General features: G+C 43.3%; 2 protein-coding genes across 3 annotated transcripts in view; one reads left to right on the forward strand and one right to left on the reverse strand.

The window, feature by feature from the left end:
- The first annotated feature begins 146 nt into the window (after positions 1-146).
- LOC114438309 (synaptogyrin-1-like) lies at positions 147-4,516 on the forward strand. 2 transcript variants are annotated; one of them, XM_028409550.1, is made up of 4 exons: positions 147-393; positions 1,555-1,789; positions 2,142-2,287; positions 3,888-4,516. In XM_028409550.1, exons 1-4 carry the CDS (start codon positions 289-291, stop codon positions 4,113-4,115), a joined length of 714 nt encoding a protein of 237 aa, XP_028265351.1. In that variant the 5' UTR covers positions 147-288; the 3' UTR covers positions 4,116-4,516. The 2 variants fall into 2 exon arrangements, with proteins under 2 accessions (XP_028265351.1, XP_028265360.1); XM_028409559.1 differs by lacking the exon at positions 3,888-4,516 and adding an exon at positions 2,388-2,496.
- An 869-nt stretch (positions 4,517-5,385) lies between these two features.
- The window catches only part of LOC114452539 (voltage-dependent T-type calcium channel subunit alpha-1H-like), a 38,407-nt gene continuing 19,889 nt past the window's right edge, over positions 5,386-23,903 (reverse strand). Inside the window, exons 12-35 of the mRNA XM_028431935.1 lie at positions 23,456-23,641; positions 23,107-23,224; positions 22,425-22,580; positions 21,603-21,690; positions 20,513-20,703; positions 19,971-20,270; positions 19,452-19,552; positions 19,101-19,224; positions 18,650-18,718; positions 18,274-18,458; positions 18,062-18,188; positions 16,838-16,963; positions 16,661-16,750; positions 16,063-16,255; positions 14,382-14,533; positions 14,158-14,267; positions 13,938-14,071; positions 13,785-13,855; positions 11,952-12,030; positions 11,555-11,676; positions 10,918-11,208; positions 10,670-10,820; positions 9,031-9,590; positions 5,386-8,044 (exon numbers count right to left, since the gene is read on the reverse strand). Of these exons, the coding sequence (XP_028287736.1) occupies positions 7,340-8,044; positions 9,031-9,590; positions 10,670-10,820; positions 10,918-11,208; positions 11,555-11,676; positions 11,952-12,030; positions 13,785-13,855; positions 13,938-14,071; positions 14,158-14,267; positions 14,382-14,533; positions 16,063-16,255; positions 16,661-16,750; positions 16,838-16,963; positions 18,062-18,188; positions 18,274-18,458; positions 18,650-18,718; positions 19,101-19,224; positions 19,452-19,552; positions 19,971-20,270; positions 20,513-20,703; positions 21,603-21,690; positions 22,425-22,580; positions 23,107-23,224; positions 23,456-23,641 (4,429 nt within the window). The 3' untranslated portion in view covers positions 5,386-7,339. The remainder of the gene's footprint in view (positions 8,045-9,030; positions 9,591-10,669; positions 10,821-10,917; positions 11,209-11,554; positions 11,677-11,951; positions 12,031-13,784; positions 13,856-13,937; positions 14,072-14,157; positions 14,268-14,381; positions 14,534-16,062; positions 16,256-16,660; positions 16,751-16,837; positions 16,964-18,061; positions 18,189-18,273; positions 18,459-18,649; positions 18,719-19,100; positions 19,225-19,451; positions 19,553-19,970; positions 20,271-20,512; positions 20,704-21,602; positions 21,691-22,424; positions 22,581-23,106; positions 23,225-23,455; positions 23,642-23,903) is intronic.

Raw genomic sequence — 23,903 nt, forward strand, 5'->3', positions numbered from 1 at the left:
AAATTATTTAAACTGGACAATTCATGTGTGCACTGGACCCAGAGAGGATGGAGAAAAAAATAAAAAATACAGAAACAACCCAATAAAAGCCAGAGACAGCATCATTTCCATGTAGATCGGCTTCATATAGTTATGAGTGTGTTTCGTTGCTGCAGCCTGTGATTTGCTCAGTGACGCGCTGTGACTTCACATCGGAGGAGGCTGGAGGAGGACGCCGCTGCTCCGCAGCTCTCTCACCGACTCGTCTCGTTCTCTCAGCGGGCGACAGGCAGTACGAACCCGAAAGGGATGGAGCCAGCGGGCGCGTACGGCGCCGGGAAGGCCGGGAGCCTCGCCTTCGATCCGGTCGCCTTTTTCACGCATCCCCGCACCATCCTCAGATTGCTGTCGTGGGTAAGCCTGCTCTGCAATGTGTGGGTCTTCATCAATGGACGGGCCTACCTGCAGCCCCCCTCTCTGCGTCTCTCCCATTCATCGTCTGTCTGATTATTGTGCTGGTGTGTCTTTGTCCTCTCAGCCCTCATTTATTTATGTTCACAGTGAAAGCTCTGCTGTAATAACCAGCAGCTCTTAATAATCAATAATGATTTCAGGCATATTCAGCTTCTGGCACATTTCTGTATGCGGAGCCTCTTTGTGTCTAAAAGCTAATCTGAACGCTTTGGGTTTAAATGCCTGCCAACCATGTAACACCTCTCTGTTTGTATGCAGCTGTGAGTCACCACAAAGCAATAGGCAGGAAAGTAACGGGAGTATTACAAGTTAACTAGTACAGTCTCATTATTCAGCATTATTAAGCATTTTGACGGTGAAATAAATCCAATACAATATATGTCAAAATAAGAAACACACATTGCAATCAGATCAATAAATAGAACTCTGACAAGACTGCAAAAAATGTGGAAATAAAGAGTGTAAAGATGTAAATATAATGTGATAATCAAAATGTGAAGTGCCAGCAAATTATGCACAGACAGGAAGCAGGAAATGACCTAACAGCTATAACATTTCAGCTCCAATATGGAAGGACACTGACACTCTCATTTCCTCAGTTACTGTCTTGGTTCGAACATAAATGAGGGGAAAAGTGCACATTTAATTATGTTACAGCTGTCCACACTTAAGGCCTAAATATGGGCCAGCTGCACAGACCAGGCTCAGGCAGCAAGAGTTGGCAAAAACCAACCTATTACACATGTGAAAGAGAGATGTGAAGACTTTTCTGTTCTCATCTGTCTGGCAGTGAGGTCCACATTGAACATTCGTTTCTGGAACTGGTTTTCTCAAGTAGGGAGATGTTTTGTAATTTGATTGAAATGAGCCTTTATTTTCTTTGTATCATATATAGATCTGTCTCACTCACTTAACTGAATGTTAGGCACTATCCTTTTAATCTATACTGCATTATTATAGAGGAGACCATCACGCACACACACTTAAACAAGAAGCAGTGTTTGTTTTTGTGCCTGAGGCATTTGTAAAGCAGTGTGACTTCATTCTCTCCTGCCTGTCAGATAATAAATATCCCCTTCTGTCCCGTCTCTCCTTCTGCAGGTCTTCTCCATAGTGGTGTTCAGTTGCATCGTGAACGAGGGCTACATCAACATCGGCAGTGAGCGTTTGCTCTGCGTCTTCAACAACAACGCCGATGCCTGTAACTACGGGGTCACTGTGGGCGTGGCCTGTTTCCTCGGCAGCATCTTTTTCCTGGTCCTGGACGTTTACTTCCCCACCATCAGCAGCGTCAGGGACAGGAAACGTGCTGTCCTGCTCGACCTCGGCTTCTCTGGTACGCAAATAACATGACCTACTGCTGAACAGATGCACCAGGTGTAACACATAAAACTGAGCCAGGTTAAAAACTACTTCCTGTCTCCTCATAGAAAATGTTCATTTTCACTATATTTGTCTGAAAAACAGACAAATCAAGTCACATTGTTTGGGCCTGTGCTTATTTTGGTGACTACAGGCCCTTCACTTCTTTAATAGTGTCAGTGCTATGGACCCATTTATTATTTAAGTAAATCATTAACTTAAAGTACTTAATTATTTACTTAGGATTTACTTTTAGCCTGCAGTGGGTTGTCATCATGTCACAAATCAAAAACATAGAAAAAAGTCTGATTGTTTTCTCCCTCCAGGTCTGGCCTGTTTCCTGTGGTTTGTTGGCTTCTGTTTTCTGGCCAATCAGTGGCAGGCGACCTCTCCAGAAGAGCTGCCATTGGCCCAAGGCTCAGACGCTGCCAGGGCCACCATCGCTTTCTGCTTCTTCTCCATCCTCACCTGGGTGTGTACCAGTAACTGACACTGTCCTCTGTCTGTGTGTGCTGCATCATCATCATCATCATTCACTGCTGTTGACCTGCTGTGTGTTGACATGTTTTCAGGGTTATCAGTGCCTTCTCGCCATGCACACACATAAGAGCGTTTCCTTCATGGAGGTCAAACTGCTGCTGCCCAGGACCCCTCCCACCCTCTCTCTAGTCTAACACACACTTTCACACACTGCTGCTGGTGGTACTGGCCAGCTTCCAGATGTGTGTGTGTTTAACCGTGCATGCATATGTGTGTTAAGAATTTCCTGAAAAAGCATCTAAGTGATGCATTCCTGGGTAAATTATAGAACTGCACTGCCAGAAAGCATTTCCAGACAGACATTCAGCTGATTTATTATCCTGTGGTGACTCAACAACACAGCCTGTTAAAACTATTTTACGCCAAACCTGCAGCAGCCATTCGTCTCTCTGTCAGAGGACGTGGGGAGGTTAAGCTGCAGTTGTGTCAAGGATGTACAGTTTGTTATAAAAGGTCTTTTTTTAGTCTGTCAGGTCTTTTTTCAGTAGTCCAGGATAATTCCTTTGTTCCATTGTAGAGGATTTACAGCCTGTGACTGAGAACCAAATCAAAGTCTTCTTCTGACTTAAACTCCTCTCAGGATGGCTTTACCCCTTAAACATGCCTGGGGGACTTTTTTATTGCATTAGCTGTTATAGCACTGCTCGGGTTCTGAAGAATATTTTCAAAATATTTCACCCAGGTGACATCACACTGAGTTCTAAATGAAGACTGAGCACAGCCGTCTGAGCCACACATCTTTGAGTCATATCAGATGTGGATGTGAGGTTCTCACAGAGGCAATTATTTTACCTACTTATTAACTTACTGTATTGTGTGAAATTGTTTAACCCTTTCTACCCAGGCAGAATCAGTTTTTTATTAGGCCTGCTGCCATTTTGAGTGGGTTTCCAGGGTGTTGCACATTGTGAGTGGCAGGTTGTCCAACACTGTTATAATACCAATTTGTTGTGTTATTTCTGTATGATGAAATCTAGTGGGAAGAGAGTGGAAAATAGTGGGACAGTTTTGAATCTGCAGTAGTAAAAATGAATGTGGAGACTCATCATATGTCACAGCAGCCCTTACATCTCTCCATCCAGTGACTCCAGTATTGTTGATTTTGTGAACAGTTAAGGAGCATTTTCAGATTTTATATTAGAGCTGAGGATTAGTTGACATCTGGCATCATCAGCTAGATGTTAGTAACCCTTCAGTCCATCTATGGTTGTTAACAGGAGCAGACCAAAATGCACACAGATGGAAAGGTTGAATAGACGTCCAGTCTGTGTAACAAAGTGTGTTGTGGTAGCGAGATCAGGTGGAAAGCTGTTTGAATGGGAAAGAGCTTCATAGGCTTGTAATTAATACATTATTTTTTAATCCATCTGCCGACATTATAAAAGTAAAATACTAAATCCCAAAGTGGCCCAAATGTTATGCACTCTGTCCATCTTTTCTAACTGTGCATGTCTGCTGGAGTCTTTAATCCTGCATTGCTGATGTGTATCAGTGTGTGATTAACAGTGTTTGCTGATGTGTGTTACTAACAGGCTGTGCTGACGCTGAGTGCACTGCGACGCTTCTTAGCTGGCAGCAGCTCACATTTGTTCACCTGGCAGCACATGGATCAGGCCCCCAGCAATGCTCGAGCCACACCGTACCCTATCGCCAACGGTGCTACCATAGTAACAACCAATCCCTATCAAGCGCCGCCCTTCACTGAAACCCTGGACCCCCAGAAACTGACACAGCAGAGACCCATGGCTCCTGCCTTCTAGAGACAGACACACAGAAAGACAGAGGAGATGTGAGTCGAACGCCTTTACACACAACGCAGGCGCGGACAACTTCCTGCTGCGCTGTTTTAGTGGTTTTCCATCCTCTCCTGGGATTGGCACAACTTTGGGTCATGTGACGTAGGATCTATTTTCACCATGGCAACTGCTGGCTCAGCTTAGTTTGTTGTAACTCTCTGTATCAAAAATCTTCTGCTCATGCACACACACACACTCCACACACACAGATTTCAGTGCACGCCAACACAGCTGTACACACTCACACCTGGAGACATGTACATACACCTGGACGTACACACAGTCACACCTCAGCTGCATGTTCATATGGTGAAGTGCAGATTAACATAGATGTAGATCAGTGATGATGCTCCATCTGCCTTATTAACGGATACAAGGTGTTTAGTGGAGGAAATATGGAGGACAGCTTGTAGCTCCATTTATCTGTTTGTCCTCAGTCTGTCTGAACCAATCACAAGCTGCCCCGCAGTCAGGTGGCTTCCCATTGGCTGAAATTCAGACAGACAGTCAGCTTGACCAAGAGATTGTGATGGGGTGTTACATTTTCTTGGCAGGGAAGCAAAAGGCTTAATGCATTGGGGATGCTATAGTGTTTCAGTGTGAAATATTCATGTGATTCAATATTTAATTGTGATATGCTGAAGTGGTATAATGACAAATGAAAATAAAATGTATCCACCACCACCGTCATGTCAGAGCTGCCTCTGCCTTTGTTGACATTATCTTCTAATAATTGCTTCTTTTCCTCTCGCAGTGTGGGAAACAATTTTTAAAATAATTATGCGTTTCCAAAATCAGAGACTGTGTTAGGCATATTAATCAACATCTGCTGCAAGACTATAATTAGATAGAGTGGTGTTGAATTCATTAGCAGCAGCAGGCAGCTGCTGTATGTTAGCTTTATTTTTAGATTAAAAGGCACATGTTGAAGGACTGCGAACCCTCCTGCTGCGAGCTTTTTACTTTATATAGGAGGAAAAGACAGAATTAGAAGCAATGTTATGGAGTCAAATGAAAGTCAGACAGGAAGTGGTTTTATTCAAGCACTGTCCAATCATGACCTGCACACTGTGTATCAGTCCCTGCTTCCAAGAATCTGCAGAAACATTCTACAACATTATTACGAACATGTGCATCACCATCATTCTAACTCTGTAGCATCCTCATCATCCAGATAAATTGACATTCAAAAATGTAGAAATTCACCATTGAACTTCTCATCTCTCATCGCTGTGTTAATAAAATATAATCTTAACCTTATCTACAAAGTTTTTCTCACCTGAAGAAGCCCTTCTGTACATCTGTTCAGATTGCACCCACACTGTATAGCTTTAGGAGAGAGAGGGGAAACTCCAGCTTCACACAGCAGGGGGCACTCTAACTCTGCAGAGCTCTGAGATCACATGCTTCACGCTCAACCATGTCTGAACTACCTCTACCCTGAGAATACTAAGACAGAGGAAAGGAAAGTGGAGGGGAGTGAGAAAACTAAGCTGACAGAACATCCGAATGGGTGAGATATCAGGGGAAAAAGCGAGGTAGAAACTACTAAAGCCTAGGTCACACTACGCGATTTTAAAGGCTCAAAGAACAAATTGATTTTTCAGGCTGTCAGGGTTGGGTGGGTGGATTCAGGCATGGGAGAGTTTGCTGAAGAAATCAACAAGATATCAAGGGGTGTAATCCAGTGGCAGTTTTCTGTTGGGCAGATAATGCATCATACTTTGGTCTTATTGTATCATAAGACCAGAATTGAGATAAATATGACAAGTAAGTTATAAAACGGCATTTTGCCTGCACCATTTTCATACTGTTGATGTGCATTTAATATTACCATTTGTAAACATAATCTAATTTCTGCACCACAGAGGAATCTGGCTGATAAATAAAATGTACCAGCAACTACTTTAATAACTGACTGTTCAATAAAGGCTGGGCAATAAAACAATGTCAAATCAAAACACAATTAACATCAATATTGATGTGATTCAACAATCACACATCAGTAATTAAGGTGACGATTGCCAGTCAGTCTACCTTTTCCTCCCTGTGTCTGAGCTATGCTCTTCACCAGTGGAGGAGAAGAAGACACACTTATGGGATGGCTATAACAGGCGCACTTTTTCACTCAATAACAAAAGACACAATGCCCCTGAGCGTAGACGGTTCAAGAAACTGATCAAAGTGCAGCACTGCAGACACAAACCTCTTTGTCTTAAGGATCAGATTCACCTGCAGCGTTCCGTCACTGGCATTTTGCAGGTTTATGAACACATCTGAGGAAAGAGTTCTACCTGAATGTTTCTGCTCTATAATATTAGCACATGTGGGGGATTTACAGTATATCCTAAATGATCTCACATGTCACTCCTTGTCTTAGTGTTAAAAAATGGCCTCTGTGAAGGAGGCAGTTCTGAACATTTTGAGGTAAACTACATTCAATTAGGTTTCTTTAGGCTTCAGTCATCAGAAGACTCATTAACTGGCAGCATGTTTATGTCATAAATAAATGTCAAATAATGTGAATTGTTTGTCATATTGCCCAGCACTGTTATTATTTCTAAAGCAAAATTGCAAATTAATTCATGTTTTAATGCAGGCCTGAATTAAATATTTAACGATTACAGTGAATTGAATTTCTGTCATTTTGGACATTTGGTGAGAGAAATAGCAGCTGTGACCTTGTTCCCTTGAGACCAAATTAAGAGAAGATCAAGAAAAATGAGCTGATAGTTACAATAACTGCAGCCCTCACCCAGCCAGCGGCTCGTCTGTCCCTTCAGAGTTATCTTGTATTCTGACCTAGGCTTGAGGTGCAAGGAAATGCATGAGTGAGGGCAGGTGGAGGACAGCAAGCAAAGGGAGGTTAGTGTTTGAGTAAATATAGCTGCAAAGTGACTACTATGTCTGAACTAAAGCTAGGACTATGATAGAAGAAACAGAAACCTCTCCTCGTGTGCATCTCGTGTGCAAATAGCACAAAGGGTTCAAAGTCTTTTAACACATACGCACTCATACACACAGTCTGAGTTCTGCTCACACACCCTGTGAAAATCTGGAAAGTGGATGATGGAACGGGTCAGGAAACCCTCCTGTTTTGGATTGCAGCACCTGTCCCTGTCGTGTGCTCCAGCAGCACATTCAGCTCCTCCACTTTAGAGAAGAACCAGTCCTGTCACTGGGGGTGTTTACTCATCCACAGAACTTCCCTCCGGGTGATTCGGAGAGAGCGCAGTGGAGTCAAATGATAGAGTCCGCCTCCGCAGCTCAACACTGCTGTCCTTTAGTTGGGTGGCCATTGTAACTGGCTCCTCCCCAGGCGGCGGGCTCATCCTCTGCTTCCTGTTCCTGCCTGAATCCGGGGAAACTGATTGACTGAGGCGGCCCCTGTGCTCCCCAGGACTCGGGCTAAGGTGTCTGCTGTGTGTGGAGCTGGGAGTAGGTTGTGTGTGTGCGTGAACAGAACTGTTAATACGGCTGACTTCCTCATCAGCATCATCTGATTGCGGAACGGGGTCTGAGACAGGACCAGGACCAGGTCCGGAGCTGCCCGCTCTGGAGCTGCAGTGGGGAGCTGACAGGGTGGATTCACCACTAGCGACCTTCAAACTGGTCAGGCTCTGCGGGCTGACAGGCCTCTTCTTGACATCTGTTTCTGGCTGTGAGCCGCAGATGGCCTGCTCAGGTACATGTTCCTGTGCAGTGGTTTCACTGTGGCTCCGGCTGTGGCTCCTGCACGAGATGACCCTCTGGGGGTGTGTGTATTTCAGAGTGTGTACACTGGACGATCTCTGACGAGGTGGTGTGGAAGAAACGACGGGCACAGTGAGGCGGGCCTCTGCTAGATCATCAGTTGACCCACTCTGATCCAGAGAGTCACAGCGGACAGCCTCCTAGAGACACAACACATGGACATGAAAAATACATCTATCACACTATGTGATAATGCAGTCTGTTGGGAATTCAGACAAAATTCACAAAAATCCTATGCACCAGTACAATTTTGTATGAGTGAAGTTTGCGGCCTAAGGAAAGAGATAAAATAAACAGCTCTCATTAAAAGTACACACAGCTCCCAGAGATAAGGACGGAGCGCAGTGCTCTCCATTTTTAAAGTGATGATGCTATTACTCTGGAATATATTTAAGATGCTAATTTTGACAGAGGAGTGATATGTTGGACTAAGTGTGCAGATGTGAGTGGCTAAAATGAACTCTGCTAAACTGCTACTCCACAGTTAATAATTGCTCCTGTCCATTATGTGTTTCCTTCCTGGAGTGACTGCTCTATAAAACCACAGCCTTTATACAAAAATGCATTTTCAAGTTCATCCAACACTAAAATAAGGCTTCAACAGTCTGAGTTGCTGAGCCAGATAAAGTTGATATTGTCTTTATGTGACTAGAAAACTAGAAAATATTCCTCCAGGAAAACACAGTTTCATTCTACAAAGAATCCTTTTCTGAAAGATACTGTTTAAAGTCTCACAGTAATACTATAGAGTTTGCTGCCTGCCACTTTTTCAGTCATCTACTGTTTTACAGTGAAAAATACCCATGTAGCCAGTTTACTATAAATCACACTAACTTTGTATGACAGCCTGAAAACCCTCAGTTGTGTTTTTTTGCAGAGTATTGTTTGTATTGTTTTCATTTTGATTCATTTTCATACACTATAAAAATCAATAAGCAGCCATGAAGTTCTCCTGGGTTGTGTCATCAATCACAATGACTCTAAGGTCTGCTTCAATTATGTTTTTAAATCAAATCAAGTTAAATTAGATTATCATAGAAGTAAAGCTGCTTAATTGCAGATAAAGCTGAAGAGTTAGTGGTGAGCAATTATAATGTGATTTTTACAAAAGACGATAATGACACACCTGTCTCCGTAACTGTCTGCTCGCAGTGCGGAAAGACGCAGGCCTCTTCTTGACTGAAGAATCTGGAACGTAGGAGGGGCTCAGTTTGTTTCTGTCTAAACCATCTTCAGGACTCAGCCAGCGAGCAGGATGCTTGCTGGCACCGTGTGTGGGACTCTGTCTGACAGACGGATGTCGGTCTATGCTGTGGCTGGACATGAGCTTCGGCCTGTCTGTGCTGTGGTCTGGATCCAGCCTGTATCCGTCCATACTGTGAGCAGAGCTGAGTCTGTGTCTGTGGATCCGACGGGCCGGGCTGAACTTGTATCCGTCTATACTGTGAGCTGAGTTCAGTCTGTGTCTGTTTGCTCTGTGAGCTGGACTAAACCTGTACCCCTCCATACTGTCAGCTGGACTCAGTCTGTGGGAGGTGTGCCTGTCGAAGCTCTGGAAGGTGCTGAGGCAGATCGTTGGCCTTAAGCTGCGTCCAGACCCCAGTGAAGCAAAGCTAATGGTGGGCAGAGCTCCTGGAACCTGCAGCAGAGAGCTACCTCCACTGGAGCCCAGAGACGACATGGAGCCTGCAGAAAACCATGTGGCAAAGTGACACAGCTGAAAGCAGAGGAGTGTTACTGAACACAACAATTCACTCTACAAGCTTCATTTTAGAAGCTTCAGCTCTTTACATTTCATTGCTTTTTGATTAATCCTTTCAAAACATATCATAACATTTATATTCCTTTAAAAGAATCACTCAGTGCATCAGAACACTAGTGCACTAATTCACTAGGAGACTTTCACGGTCTGCAAAATTAACTGAAAACTAATATAAACAGTGATGCCCTGGGTGAGATGTTGCTACATTTGAATGCACATTACTGAATCAGTTTTATGTATACAGGCACATATGTTCTGCCGCTGTAAAAACTGGAGCACTAAATGTGTAATTGTGTATTTATTAGATCCGCCATAACACACTAGTGAGAATATCTCCTAGATTGGAAAAACAGAAAAGAAATAGAACATGAAGAAGCACGAAAGGGAGAAGTAAAGGAAAAAGAGGATGATGGAGGAGAAAAAGTAGAAGAGAAGAGAAAGAGCAGATGGATAAGAACTAGAAGATGAAGAGGAGAAAAAAGACAAAGAAAAAAGCAGAATAAGAAAGCAGAAAAGAAGAAAAATCACTATCAACTAGTGTTTTCCTTTTTATGGTTAAACTAGTAATGTTTACATCATGTAGGCGGAGGTCATGGATAAGACCTGTTTTGGCCGTTCTCTCTCTCTTGTGTATATTCACATCAGCATTCTCAGATATTATATGTGGATAATTCATAATGTGCCTTTACCTTATCCTCTAAACAACATTATTATCAACATATACATGATCAGGTGTCTGAGCATTTGCATAGAGTTGCTTTAATATTGTGTAAAAACACTGTGCTCTGCAGGTAAACACTAGTGCTCCCAGTCTGTCACGAATCCTAAAAACATACCTCCCCCTTTCAGGCCTATAATCACAGCGCCTCTTGTTGGACCTCTTCACATCTCAACTGTCTACTGAGTTATTTTTGGAAGCAATAATCTTTACAGCAGTCAGTTAGTGGTTATAGGACAATAATGACTGTTCGTTAATGTAATTGGCTTTAAACAACCACATTACCTGAGTAGTTGTAGCCAGAATAGACCTCGTGGCCAATGGGAGGATAAGGGGGGCATCTGAGTGGCTGAACATAGCTGTCGCTGGGGAGAGACAACATGCGTCCCATGCTCAGCAGGTTGCCATGGGAACTCTCTTCATCCTCAACTTGCACCTGCCACATGAGATCATCACCGTTGTCACTGTTACTGTCACCTCCACTCCCTTCCCTTCCACACATGGAGAAAACATGACCACACTGTCTCTGTTACCTGGGCCGGTGCATCCACATTCAGCTCCAGGTCTCCACCAGCAGATGCAGTACTGAGCCGACGGTTGGCCTCCTCCCTCTCCCTCATTTCCTCACGCTCCTTCCTCTCCTCCATCTCCTCCAGCTGCGCCTCCTTGTTGCTCTCCTCCAGGTGCTTCATCAGGACGGCCACAACCACGTTGACCAGGACAAACTGAGCCGTAAGGACGAAGGTGACGAAGTACACGGGAGAGATGAGAGGCAGATAGGAGAGGCAATGACGGTCCTGCGGGCGACACTCTCGCAGCGTGTCCTGGCAGGAGGAGAGGAGACAGATAATGAGGGAAACTGATGATAATTAAAAGGATTACGGTGATTGATTAACACACTATGTGAAACTTCCTCTCCTCTCCAACAGGGGGAGATGTTGTTCTGAGTGTTAAAAGACCTTGAGCCTGTCACAGAAGAGGAATACTCCCTCCTAACCCTCTAATGTCAGCAGCTCTTAGGCTGTCATAAAAACAGTGATCTGCTCTCTGCTTAATGCAGCGCCTGTCTCATAACCGATGCTTTGAGACAGACACATGTGCACAGGCACAAACATGCACTCTGTCATCTATCCATCATCTTAAAACCTCGCATAGAGAAAGAGAAATAACCTTCATAATCCCATTCCAGTTGTCCCCGGTGGACACTCTGAAGAGTGTGAGGAAAGCCATGCCAAAGTTGTCAAAGGTAGCGTGGCGACTAAGACCCTCACACGGGTTCTCATCTGAGCACTCTGAAAGAGGATGAAAAGAGTGTTAGAGGTGGTAAGGAGGGGTGGAATATAGGAAGGCAAGAGGGATGGGTGAGGAAAAAAGAGAATTCTGTGTAGATTAGATTAATTAATGTATGCAAGTCAACAAAATGTATTCTTACGTAATCGACAGATACCTCACCAGTGTCAGCTGAGGCACGCGTCCACACATCAGCTCCGATTTATATGCATGCACACACTCACGTGCCCGCGCACACACACTCCACATGCATGCACATACATGTACACACACTAACCCAGTTTTCCAAAGAGCTCAACTCCCAGAGCTGCATAGATGAAGAACAGCAACATGAAGAGCAGACCCAGATTCCCCACCTAGACAGACATATAACACGCACACACAGATATATACAGTATGTGATACACAGAAAAAATAGACATGTACAGAATACATTGAGAGCGACACAAACAGATATAAAAAGCCCATAGACAGAGACCGCTAAGCCTTACTGCGCTGATGTAACAGGAGCCATCGAGATACCTAGAGTAGAATAAAGCCTCAGATTTCAGTTTGAGAAAGACAAGTACACTTCACAGCCTGGGTCCAGCCCTGAGGAATCACAGACATGCTTGTTCATTCTAATTACAAAGCCACTCACAGAGACCTGGCACACTTTCCCTCATGGTAGGAGTTGTGGAGATGTCTAATTAGATGATGGATAAAGCTATTGATGAGGCGCAGAGCAAGGAGCGCTCGGCAGGACTGCAAAGGCCGAGGTTCGATCAATGGCAGGGTTGTGTCACTTCAAAGACATAGATGTGGGCGGATGGGCAGTGAAGGATCATGGGCTTTTTCCACGCCTCACACAACTGGTGTGTGGTTATAAGATCTAGGAGGGGATACTGGGTAAGTACTAAAATAGATACAATGACTCTATAGGTGAAACCTAGAACCAAAACACCTGATTCACTGAGCCTAGAGGCGAGGCAGATGCAACACAAAGCCGTCCCACACTAAAGAGAGGCTCTTTAAAAGGAGCCATGTCCTATGGCTGAGAGCCATGCAAAATAATAAGTCGTTCTTCTTTCTTTTTCTAAACAGATTCTTTGTCAACTATGGATTAAATGTTATTTCCAATACTGCCAACAAAGTGCTGCAGTTTTTTAAGACACCTCACTCAGTCCAGCTTTCCAAATGGTGAGACTACTACCAGACTGCAACCTGCTGGTATGGATAATTATTAGCTCTCACACAAAACCATGTTTACCATGATCACAGTCTTAGACTGGTGTGTTAGCAGGCTAATATTTGCTAGCAACAAACAGAGGTGGGGAATGACCCCAGTTTTGCAGATATCCAGTCAAAATGATTGTTTTGTTACAATTTTGATCTGAGGATGCTCACACAAATTATTTGGAGACAAAACTTTGGGTGCATGCCATATCTCATTACAATCTGTCTGCTGGTCATTGAGACATTGCCATAAGAAAATTCTATGACAATCCTAACAAAAATGACCAAAGTGGAGCCAGGCACTAGCCTTTGCTTGTCCATACTGGCATCATCCGAAGATCCAAGACATTTTGACAAGAATTTTACTGTGAAAAATTCTATTAAAAATGACAATTCTCTGCTCTGTGCAGTTGTCTGTACCTGGAGGCGTCTTTGGTTGTGTGTAGCACTTGCAGAGTTGTGATAAAATACTGCTGCTGTGACAACTTGACAGCATTTTCAAAGGAGAACAAACTGCTGTGTAGAGGTGTCTTTGTGTATGACATGCTTTCAGGCTGGACGTTGATATTTTATCTTCTCACACAGCAGCATAACAATCACAACAAGGCAGGGAGGAGGCTTTGTGCCATAAAGTGATTCACCAGACACACTGATAAAATAAAGAATCAGCAATTAGGCCTTTGGCAAAATATGAGGATGTCCTCGTGCTTGTTTGGTGTTACTGTTTTAACACCAGCCAGACAGGGGACTGTTAGTAAATTATGTGAGAGTCTGTCAGGGAGAGGTCTCGTAAATTGCTGAATAAACCAAGCCGCATGCCTTTCATCAGATCTGGACAGCAGGCTAGCAGTTAAAAACACATCCTTTACTTTACAGCATGACAGTGGCCTCTCACCTGAGGCAGAGCTTGCATCACTGTGTCCAGCAGCGCTCTCATCCCTGTAGCCATCTTCAGCAGCTTTAGCACTGGAACAGTGTACACAGTGTCAGTCCTTTTAAGCCACATGTCATCATTTTTGTGAATTGTTGTGAATTGTTGTGTGTGTACCTCGTGTTATCCTCAGGACCCTCATGATGCGTATGATGGTGGGGTTGATGGGCAGAGAGGCATTCAGGTCTATTTCCTCCAGAGTGATTCCCATGATGGACAGCAGCACAATGGCAAGGTCCAGCTGGTTCCATCTTAACAGACACAACAACAACAATTTCAGCCTCTCAGAGGATTAATGTCTGTGAGAGGTTTTGTATTTATGTGAGTACAGGAGTACCTCTCTTTAAAAAAGCGACGCAGGCCGAAAGCAATGAGTTTAAGAATGGCCTCGATGACAAAAACCACGGTGAAGACGTAATTGCAGTACTTCAGTATCTCCTCGAGGTACTGCAGGACACACACACACAGACACACACTTCAAAAAGCCACTGTGGCTGTACTGTACCATTGCTTCATTACTATGGTTCTAGGACAGGTGGTGGAAGGTGTTGCCATGGTTACCTTAGGCTGGTTGTAGTGCTCCATGCTCATGGTGAGGAGGTTTGTGAAGATGATTATGGTGATGAAGAGATCCAGGTAGTGGCTGGTGCACACGGTGTGGATGGATCGACGCAGTGGGGAGTATTCAGCGTAATATGGCTTCTCCAGGGCCCCTGTGTCGCACAGACACACACACACACACACACACACAGTCATTAAAATGCTTCTGAAAGAAAAATATGACATGCCCTATGAAGTCACTGATAAAGTGTGTGCCAAGTGGCACTGCTGGGTGTGTGTGTGTGTGTGCATGTGTGTGTGTACAGACTAAAAGTGCCACCTCAGGAATTCAATCCTATCCATCACACACACACACACACTCTCCATGGCACCTCAAGGTGTCTTTGGGCAGAAACCCTTGCTGTCTGCTGCCAGACAGTTAACTGACTAAGAGGAAAGCACTACTAGAGATTATACTGCAGGAAGAGAGAGGACAGAGAGACACAAATGAGCTGGAGAGAGAGAGAGAGAGAGAGAGAGGGGAAAATGTGTGTGTGCGTGCACTTAGTGTGAGTTTGAGCAATTATGCATGTGCACATACAGTATATATATGTTGAAAAAATAGGTCTTAGATGTGTCTGTGTTACATTACAACTACATTATATGGCCAAAGCTATGTGGACAAACCTGTTACGTGTGTGTTTGGCCACTAAGATCAAATTGTACCCCACACAGCCAGTGTGACCTCACATTCACCCATTGTCTTTGGGATAAACTACAACTAAGGCTTTACTCTCAATCCCCAGTGCAGGAGTTTGTTTTCTTTTAGGTGCTGTTTACAGTTTTGCTGCCATTTGTTTGCACACATTCTATTTTGTATCTCTGTTTTCTGAATAGTTTATATGACTGGAAGGAAAACTGTAGTATTGTCTCTTCTGTTTCAGAGAAGTACACAAAGCACAGAGTACAAGAGACCTCGTTAGAATGAAAACCAATCATCCCTGACACTGGAAATAATGATCTAAAGCATTACTGTAAGCTTTAATATACTATCTAATGATTTAAACTTCATACAAACATGTCCCCCTCCTAGGTTATTATCACTGTCTTTATAGATAGTGTCTCCAAAACTGTTATTGTAGCAGACTGTAGACATGTTTATTTCAACTGGAAATGATAAGACTCTCTTTTGAAGGCATCCTCTAGTGGCCACTAAGGGAACTGCAGTGTTTGATTTCATTCCGCAGCTCTGCAAGAGGCCTGGGTTAGAAGGCATGCAAGTGAACTGGTGTTTCTTCAAGATGTTTCACCTGTTATTTCAGATTGTCGTTCAAGTATCAACAATGATACTTGTTTTTTGATAACTTAAATCAAAAACACTGTCAGCTTGGCCTTGGTGTACGTTATTAGTTTTAACAGGGATGAGGTGTGAAGTTATGTGAGGGTGTATATATAAACTACATTATAAGTAGCTGACAGGAGACGTCTCAGTCTTTGTCCTTCAGATTGTTGTGCACAACAATGACCTGGATGACTGACAGTTTGATGTGTTCCAAAACAAAAAACACAAGCAGAATATCAAAGTGATTTGTGATTAAAAATATAAATATATGTGTGTGTAACTCAGGTGTCCACATACTTTTGGCAATCTATTGTAAGTCTTACACCCTCTTCCATTCCCTCCCCCTGATGTGTTTCTCACTTCTCCTCCTCTTCTCCAGTCGTTTCTGTCGCTTCTCCTCCCTCATACGGGCCTCCTCCTCCTCCTGCTGCTGCCGACACTTGTGAAAGTTTTCCACCACCACGCCCACAAACATGTTGAGCACAAAAAAGCTGACGATGAGGAGAAAAGAGATGAAGAACAGCAGCATCCAGGGATTGTTGTTTCGTATTGGCTGCAGTACGAGATAGAGAGAGAGAAAAGAGTGGAGGCAGCATGGGGATAAAAAAGGAAAAACAGAAGGACCAAAGAGTGACGAAGGAGGGCGAGGAGGGGTGGAGAGGAACAAAAGGAGAGAGTGCAAACAAGAAGACAATGTAAGTCCTGAGTCAGCAGTGAAACTGCCAGCACTGTCAAGTCACATTTATTTATCCATCTGCCTTTCTTCTTACACTTCCCCACCTCTTTCCGGAAATATTTCCCCTTTCTCATTCAAACAAACAAGATCAAATGTGCCTGAGACTGACACAAAACAGAACGAAAACACTATGAAACACAACACACAGAACCTGAACGCTCCCTGAGCTTTACTCTCTACTTCTCACTCCCTCTATGTTTAGCGGTGCGGGTGTTAATTCACCTGCTGGTCCACTCCAACGGCATCCAGGCCATCATACATGATGCTAACCCAGCCGTCTTTACATGACAGCACAAAGAGCGACATCAGCGCCTGGAAGAGGGAGATGCACATAAATCATTCTATCAATCAGTGTGTAGGAGCAGCTGTCAGTCTGAGATGTTTCGCAGGGTGACAAACCTGTCCTAGGTTGTCAAAGTTGTATTTCCGTCGAACCCAGCGGTAACCTGCCTGCAGACACTGGGTCTTATTGGTGATGTTACTCACATGGAGCCCCTCACAGTGGAAGAACTTCCCTTTAAACAGCTGCACGCAGACAGATGTGCACACAGTTAAAAACATGTAAACACAGCGGGGATAAGGCTGTATAGGAGTACAGTAAATTACACAGCAAGGGCCTCCAGGCTTATATAGCAGGGAGCCTTATAGTCAATACAAGCACATAAACAGCAGCAGTGTTCTCATTAGAGGATAATCCTGTGAATAGTGGATTTTTGAGGAAAACATGCCTGTGTGTTAATATTAGCTTCAGCATTCATCAAGCATAATTTCCTCTGCACGCATTAAATCTGAATATTTGTTGGGAGCTTTGAACATTGACTGACTTTCAGCAGACAAAAAATTACATTAGGTTTTGTAGCTTGTTGTTTCTTCCTCTGTTCTTGCATTGTGACATGTTGAAATGAAGTAACCGTGTATCTTAGATGAAAGTTGTTCAACATAAAACATATTTTCCTTCCAGACTCTTGACTCTGAAGGCCATGAAGAGATGACATTTCTGAATAGAGCATACAGAAGAAGGACAACACTGAGCTTTACATGTTGTTACTGGATTGGGAAATCATATACACCAACATTTAACTGTAGGTCTGTCAAAATGTCCACTGAGCTCTACACTGGGTGGATGTTATGTATAAACCTCTCTCCATTTGCCTTAAGACCCCATCACCTTTTTATGTCAAATAAAGATAGCTATTTAGCAGCTTGTTTTGAACATTTAAAACTGGCTCTTGCCTCAAATAATAAATTGTATTCACTAATGAAATTAAAAACGTAAAAATACAGGTGAAATCCGATTAAAAAATTACCATCTCAGCGCAGTCCCTTTAATTACATGCAGGGACTCTGGTGCATAATCAGCAGCTCATTTACATTTCATCCCAATTTTTTTTTCTCTTTTTAACACCTGAAGCATTTTCAGAGCTCTACCTCATTTATTTTGAACCGCTGTGATCAATGATTTCTCGCAGCACAAAACACAAAAAGCTTTGGATGTTTGGGTACATTCAAATAGGTTGAAAATGAGTTTTGATGCGAGTAAGGGAAGAAAAAAAAAGACGAGGCTTATTATGAAGTGACAGAGGATGAACAGGGAATAAAAGTACAAACAGTATAAATGCTTACCTGGACTCCCAGAATTCCAAACACAATGAAAAAAGCACAGCAGATGAGGACAATGTTTCCAATAGGTCTGAGAGATGTGATCAGAGTTTCGACCACCAGCTTTAAACCTGGAGCTCGGCTTATCACCCTGCGGCACACACACACACACACAGAGTTAACTCCTGATAGTATCAAGAGAGTAAATGCTTGTAAAAATATTTCTGCATTCCTACCTGAGTGGTCGCAGCGTGCGGAGCAGACGAAGCACCCGCAGCATGCCTAAAATTCGATTACCACCTGCTGACGCCACGGAAACCAGGATGTCCACCAGCGACACAAACACCAGGAATCCATCTAAGATATTCCAGCTGCTCTTTAGGTACACATCGCTCCCAAAGTACAGGCCCATAGCTACCACCTTATCACACACACACACAGATCCACAATTAGGGAAATAATAAAATAATAAGAGCTGTAAAATGAGACTGAAAGGCATTCTGATCCTCAGCCAGGAAAGAAAATTACCCCTTGAAAAAAAATTATAAGTCAGGTGAGAAAATGACTTTGGAGTGAAGTGCTTGTTCAGAAAATGTGCACCGTTAAGGTTACCTTGATCATCATTTCACCCACGAAGATCACAGTGAAGATGTAATTGGACACACTGAGAAACACCCGCTCCTGCCACACAAGCACACACAACATATACGGAGAAATACATTAGTTAATTTGAGGGTTTTGTGTCTCTGTAGCTTTAGCTTTGATTCTGGACTGCAGGGTGTTATATAACAAGCTGAAAAAACTCACAGCAATTGTAGTACAAACATACTATAACCACAGAACAACACGTGTGCTTACAGTGACTCCACTCTTACATCAGCTACAAACATGAGCCCCACTCTAATCAACAGCCTCTCTCTCTCTGTCTGTGTCTACTCCTTTGATATGAGGATGATCCAGGCTCTCCTCACTCCTTTAAAGAGCTGTTTCAGGTTCAGATTTTATTTGTAAAGCTCTTATCAAGCTTTACATAGGAAAATTACAAAAATGAACTGAAACCTACCATGCTGCTGGGCTGTATGTCAGGTCTTTCCAGTGCAATGGTGATGCAATTAAGGAAGATGAAAAGGAGGACAATATGGTCGAACATCTTGTGACCTATGACCCTCTGACACCACACCCTGAACCTGAAGAGAGGGAAGCAAAGAGCTGTCATCATGTTTGTCCACATAACATGTTTGTTTTCACTCAGTTTTAATTAAATGCAATTGAGAAATACACTAGTGAGTCTTATTCACATAATTAGCTATAACCTTGGTGCTCTAGCTGTGAATTAAGGCCACCTAGGTTACTCAGGAGAGTAACAGGGGCTCAGTGTGTGTGTGTGTGTGTGTGTGTGTGTGTGTGTGTTTACCGGTTGTGTGGAGAGAACAGATAGAGGGACCACTCTTCATGCTCCAGGCACCACTGAGGCTCATATGGCTCCAGAATTTTCTTCAGCTTCTTACATAAACTCTGGAAGAGGAACACACACAAACACACATTTGCAAATGAAACAATTCCTATTGTACAAAAAGGACTTCATCCAGTGGATTTTGTTTCCATAATTAGATCATATACATGTATTTAAATGGACAGCATTAACCAGTGCTCATGTCTGTTAATTGAAAATACAATTATTTATTAATTATTCAAATGTAAATCTTGTCGAGACATCATGTTGTACCAGCACTGGCACAACAAAATCCAACACACCTCTTTTTTTTTCCCTTCACCCTGGTCATAATTTATATTCAGCTAATTAATTACTTTCAAAGCTAAGGCCACTGAGGTTGGAAATTAGCCTTTACAAGATAATTAGACACAGCTTTTAAGCTTTTGAACATTATTAACTTGTTTTTGTAAAGAAACAGGAGGACAGCATCATATTCACCTCCTCTATTTCCTCCTCTTCTTGATCACTGTGGTAATGTGACGTCAGAGGGGCTTCATCATAGCAGTGCTCTGGGAGGTGAAATGGGGTACCATTGCAGTCGGGGGAGAGGAGCATGGGCACCTGCAGGTACTCAGACTGGTCCAAAGACTGCTCCAAGCTGCTGGGGTTGGAGCTGGTGTGTGTGTCGGACAGCAAGGACTCCATCTCTCCCGACTGGCTCTTTCTGTGGAGGCTCGGGGCTCGGCCAATACTGGTCCAGCTGGAGCGTCGGCTCTCTGGTCCCATGTCCCATGGAGACTGTGAAGACAGCGTCAAACATCAGCAACACTGTTTGAAAAGCTGAATAATCAAATGCAGAAAATAGTGATGGCAGCCAAAACATGTCTTAATGTCTGTTTTTTACTTAATCCCACATCGTCAAACGTATTTTCTTCAAGCACATTCAGCCTGGATTTATCCCTTCTCTCTGTTTGATGGCCTCTGTAAATCAACTTTTAATACACACAGCTAACATGGTAATGATGTATATAAAAGCTCACCGGTGACCTCTGCTCAAGGCTGTTGATGTCCATGGACACACCACTCGCCCGGCGCAACTGGCTGGAGTTAATGCTGGGCGTTGCTGCAGTGTGAGTGATGACTGGCAGAGGTGGAGGAGGAGGGCGAGGCATGGAGGCCTTCGGGTTCAGGAGTCCATTAGGGCTCAGCATCATGGCCTGGATCTTCAGCTCTGTGCACAAACACAACATTTATTGTTAAAAAGTCTGTTTTGTTTTTAGTTTTTTTCAAATTTGGGGCTGTAGGTACAAATTAAGACAAAAAAGTAATGTCAACAGTTATTAAAACACTCATAGGTTAGAGTCTTGTCATTAAATAAGAGAATAGTGGAACCAATTTTCTGTTCTGCCAGGGAGAATGCCAATTAACTGAAATGAAAATGGGCTCCTTAATCCTAAAAAAATGGAATTCCTGCACCTGCCTGTAAATGCAGCACATGAATTTTAATCAGACCCCGTCACATCTTGGCCAGGTTAGGTCAGAGCGTTTAGACTGGCCTGCAGTACAAACTTAAAATAAGATGGTATTTCAAAGGCAGAAATATCTTCAGGTTTATACAGTGGAATGTTGGACTAAATGGAAAGATCAGAAATAGCAGGAGAGACAGAGCAGATGGAAGATTAATCCACATGCAAAATATCACTTTTTACAAGGGGACCCCCATGTAACTACATAGTCTCAAAAAACCCCCCATCAATCCACGATACTTAAGTGAGATGAGCAGCATGTGTGATCAGTAGCTAGAACGTGAGTGAGACTTGTCAGCAGCTCCCACAGATGTCGAGATATTTTAGGTTCAAAGAAAGACAAAAAAAGCTGAGTATGATTTATGCTAAGGAAACTTCAACAGCAAGAATTTCATTAAAAACGTACAGAAGCATCATGGAAGGAGGGGAGAGATAAGAACATGACAACACCTGACGTCCTTGCTCTCAACAGGAAAACTATTCATGGAGATGCCTTTTTATCAAAATTTAGATTATGACTGATTTTGTTCGTTCACTCTTTAAAAAGTATTAGGAACTTTAAACTAAGGGTTTTTATAATCATGTTCATCCAGTCAGTTTGTACCTGCAGCATACAGCTCCCTCAGCTTCTCCTCGTCCTCATAACACAGTGACTGTCTCTCGTCATCGGCCTCAGATCTGTTGGCATCACCCTAAAAACACACACACACACACATACACACTAGGATCACCACTATCATCATAATCTTTATTGTCATCATCACATTCCTTCCCTCACTGTCTGTTGACTGTTGTAAAAAGAGAAAAAACATGAGCTAGAGGAGAGGGAAAGACTGAGAGACAAAGAGAGGGCGGCAGACGGGCGGAGGGAATCTCCAGTGTTCTCTAGTTGAGTTATGTTCATGGCTTTGGCAGCGATCTCCTGTAGTCACGCCAATAAAGCTTTACTGAATTGAATTAAAATTCACGCCAGAAAGATGGAGGCAGACGGCTTTGGCAAAAGGGTATCTATATATATGTGTATGTGTGTGTGTGTTTGTGTGTGTGAGTAAGAGTGTGAGAGAGAGAGAGAGAGAGAGAACTGCTCTGTGATGCTGGAGATAAAAGATGAAAACTAAACAACAAAAGCTCACCAGCTGTGAATGGCAGGCGATATCAAACACATCCCTACCCCAGAGTGTATTGTGTGCGTGCATGTGTGTCAGCGAGAAAGAAAGATAGAGGAAGAGGGGATAGGAAAAGAGCTATAGAGGAAGAGGGAACAAATGAGAGATGGATAAAGAGAGAGAGAGGGAGAGAGAGAGGGAAACACAAGCAGGATGGTGGAGATTATTCTCTTGTAGGCAGCTCTGGTATCATCAGTGCAACACAACTCAATTAGTCTTTCTCTAAGTAGCTCAAATGAAAACAGCATCTTTGCCCTTACTTCAGCCTGAAAGCCCTCAACCAAAATGGCTACAAGCAAGTTGAAGAGGACGTAGTTGCCAAAGGTCATGAGAGCGACGAAATAGAGGGCAGCCAGCGGTGTGGTGGAGGCCATGCCATTATAGAGCACTGCGTTCCAGTCCTCCTGGGTGAGGATCTGCAGATCAGAGGAGATGTGAGGCGTTAGCAGCACACTGTCAGACACCACCTGAAATGCAAACTATGATTGTGTTCCTCCTTTAATATCTCATTGTCAGTTGAACAGTAATGATGCTCATCAGGGTTAAATGAGCTCCTGTGGAGTACGTGTTTTATTACCCGCCCTCTCCCTCTGCTCGGGAAGCGTACCTTACCTGCCCACAGGGAGAGTTTTTATATTTTGTTGTAAAATTGAGCGTGAACACTCACAAATTGGAGCAAATGAAATAATGGAGAAGATTGCTGCGGCTACCGCTGGTGACAGCAGCAGCTGCTCCTTAAATCTCATCACTGGTAATTTAAAAATTACATTTAATAGAAATTCATCAACAAGGAAAGTCCTCCGAATCAAATACTGTTGATATGTTTGTGCTCTCTGTACGTTTCTCTGTACGTGTGTGTGTGTGTGTGAGAGAGAGAGAGAGAGAGAGAGAGAGAGAGAGAGAGAGGGAGGGAAAGAAAGAGTGTGCATGTCAGTGTCTAACCTGAAAAACAGTGACAGTCGCCCAGAGCAGAGAGTCAAAGTTTTTTCTGTCAGGTAGAGTGTCTCCGCTGTCTTGTCGCAAGCCGAATTTACAGCCAAACAGATGCATCCCTAAGATACTGCAGCACACACACACACACACAAAACAATGAGAAAACACTTTCATTACATGGCAATTTAATATAGATACAATGCAACATGATGTAGTGACGCTGCCTGTGTGAATAATTGTGTTTGTGTGAAAGGTGATAATGTCCAATAACAGAGGCAGAAAAAGAACCAGCACAATTACAGCCTGTGAGCCTGCAGTGCTTACAAAATAAAAAACATATATATATATATATATATACCTGAATATGAATATAAAGAGCATCAGCAGCATGCAGAATGTGGCCACATTGTCCATGGTCTTCATCAGCACCACCAGCTGCCTCCTCAGGGCAGGAAGGAACCGCACCAGCTTCAAAACTCTCAGTAGACGGAAGGTACGCAGCACTGACAAGCCTCCCTCAGCCTCACCCACAATCTCCCATACACTGAGCAACACACACACACAAAAGCAGATTATAAGCACACAGTTAAATTCACCTTCACGCATAAAGGAATCATTATCTAGTGTGAACCACAGAAGTCATGCAGGGTAGGAAAAGTGTGGGATCCTTCTTTTTAATGTGAACGACACAGGTCAGTGCTGTTTACAGTTCAGCTGCCAATAAGGAGAGCTGTGTGAACTGGCACAGTAAACAAGCAAGGCCTTCAAACACAGATATATAATTTAGCTTGTAGTACTACATAATG

This window comes from Parambassis ranga, chromosome 1 (genome assembly GCF_900634625.1).
Source record: "Parambassis ranga chromosome 1, fParRan2.1, whole genome shotgun sequence".
NCBI lineage: Eukaryota > Metazoa > Chordata > Actinopteri > Ambassidae > Parambassis > Parambassis ranga.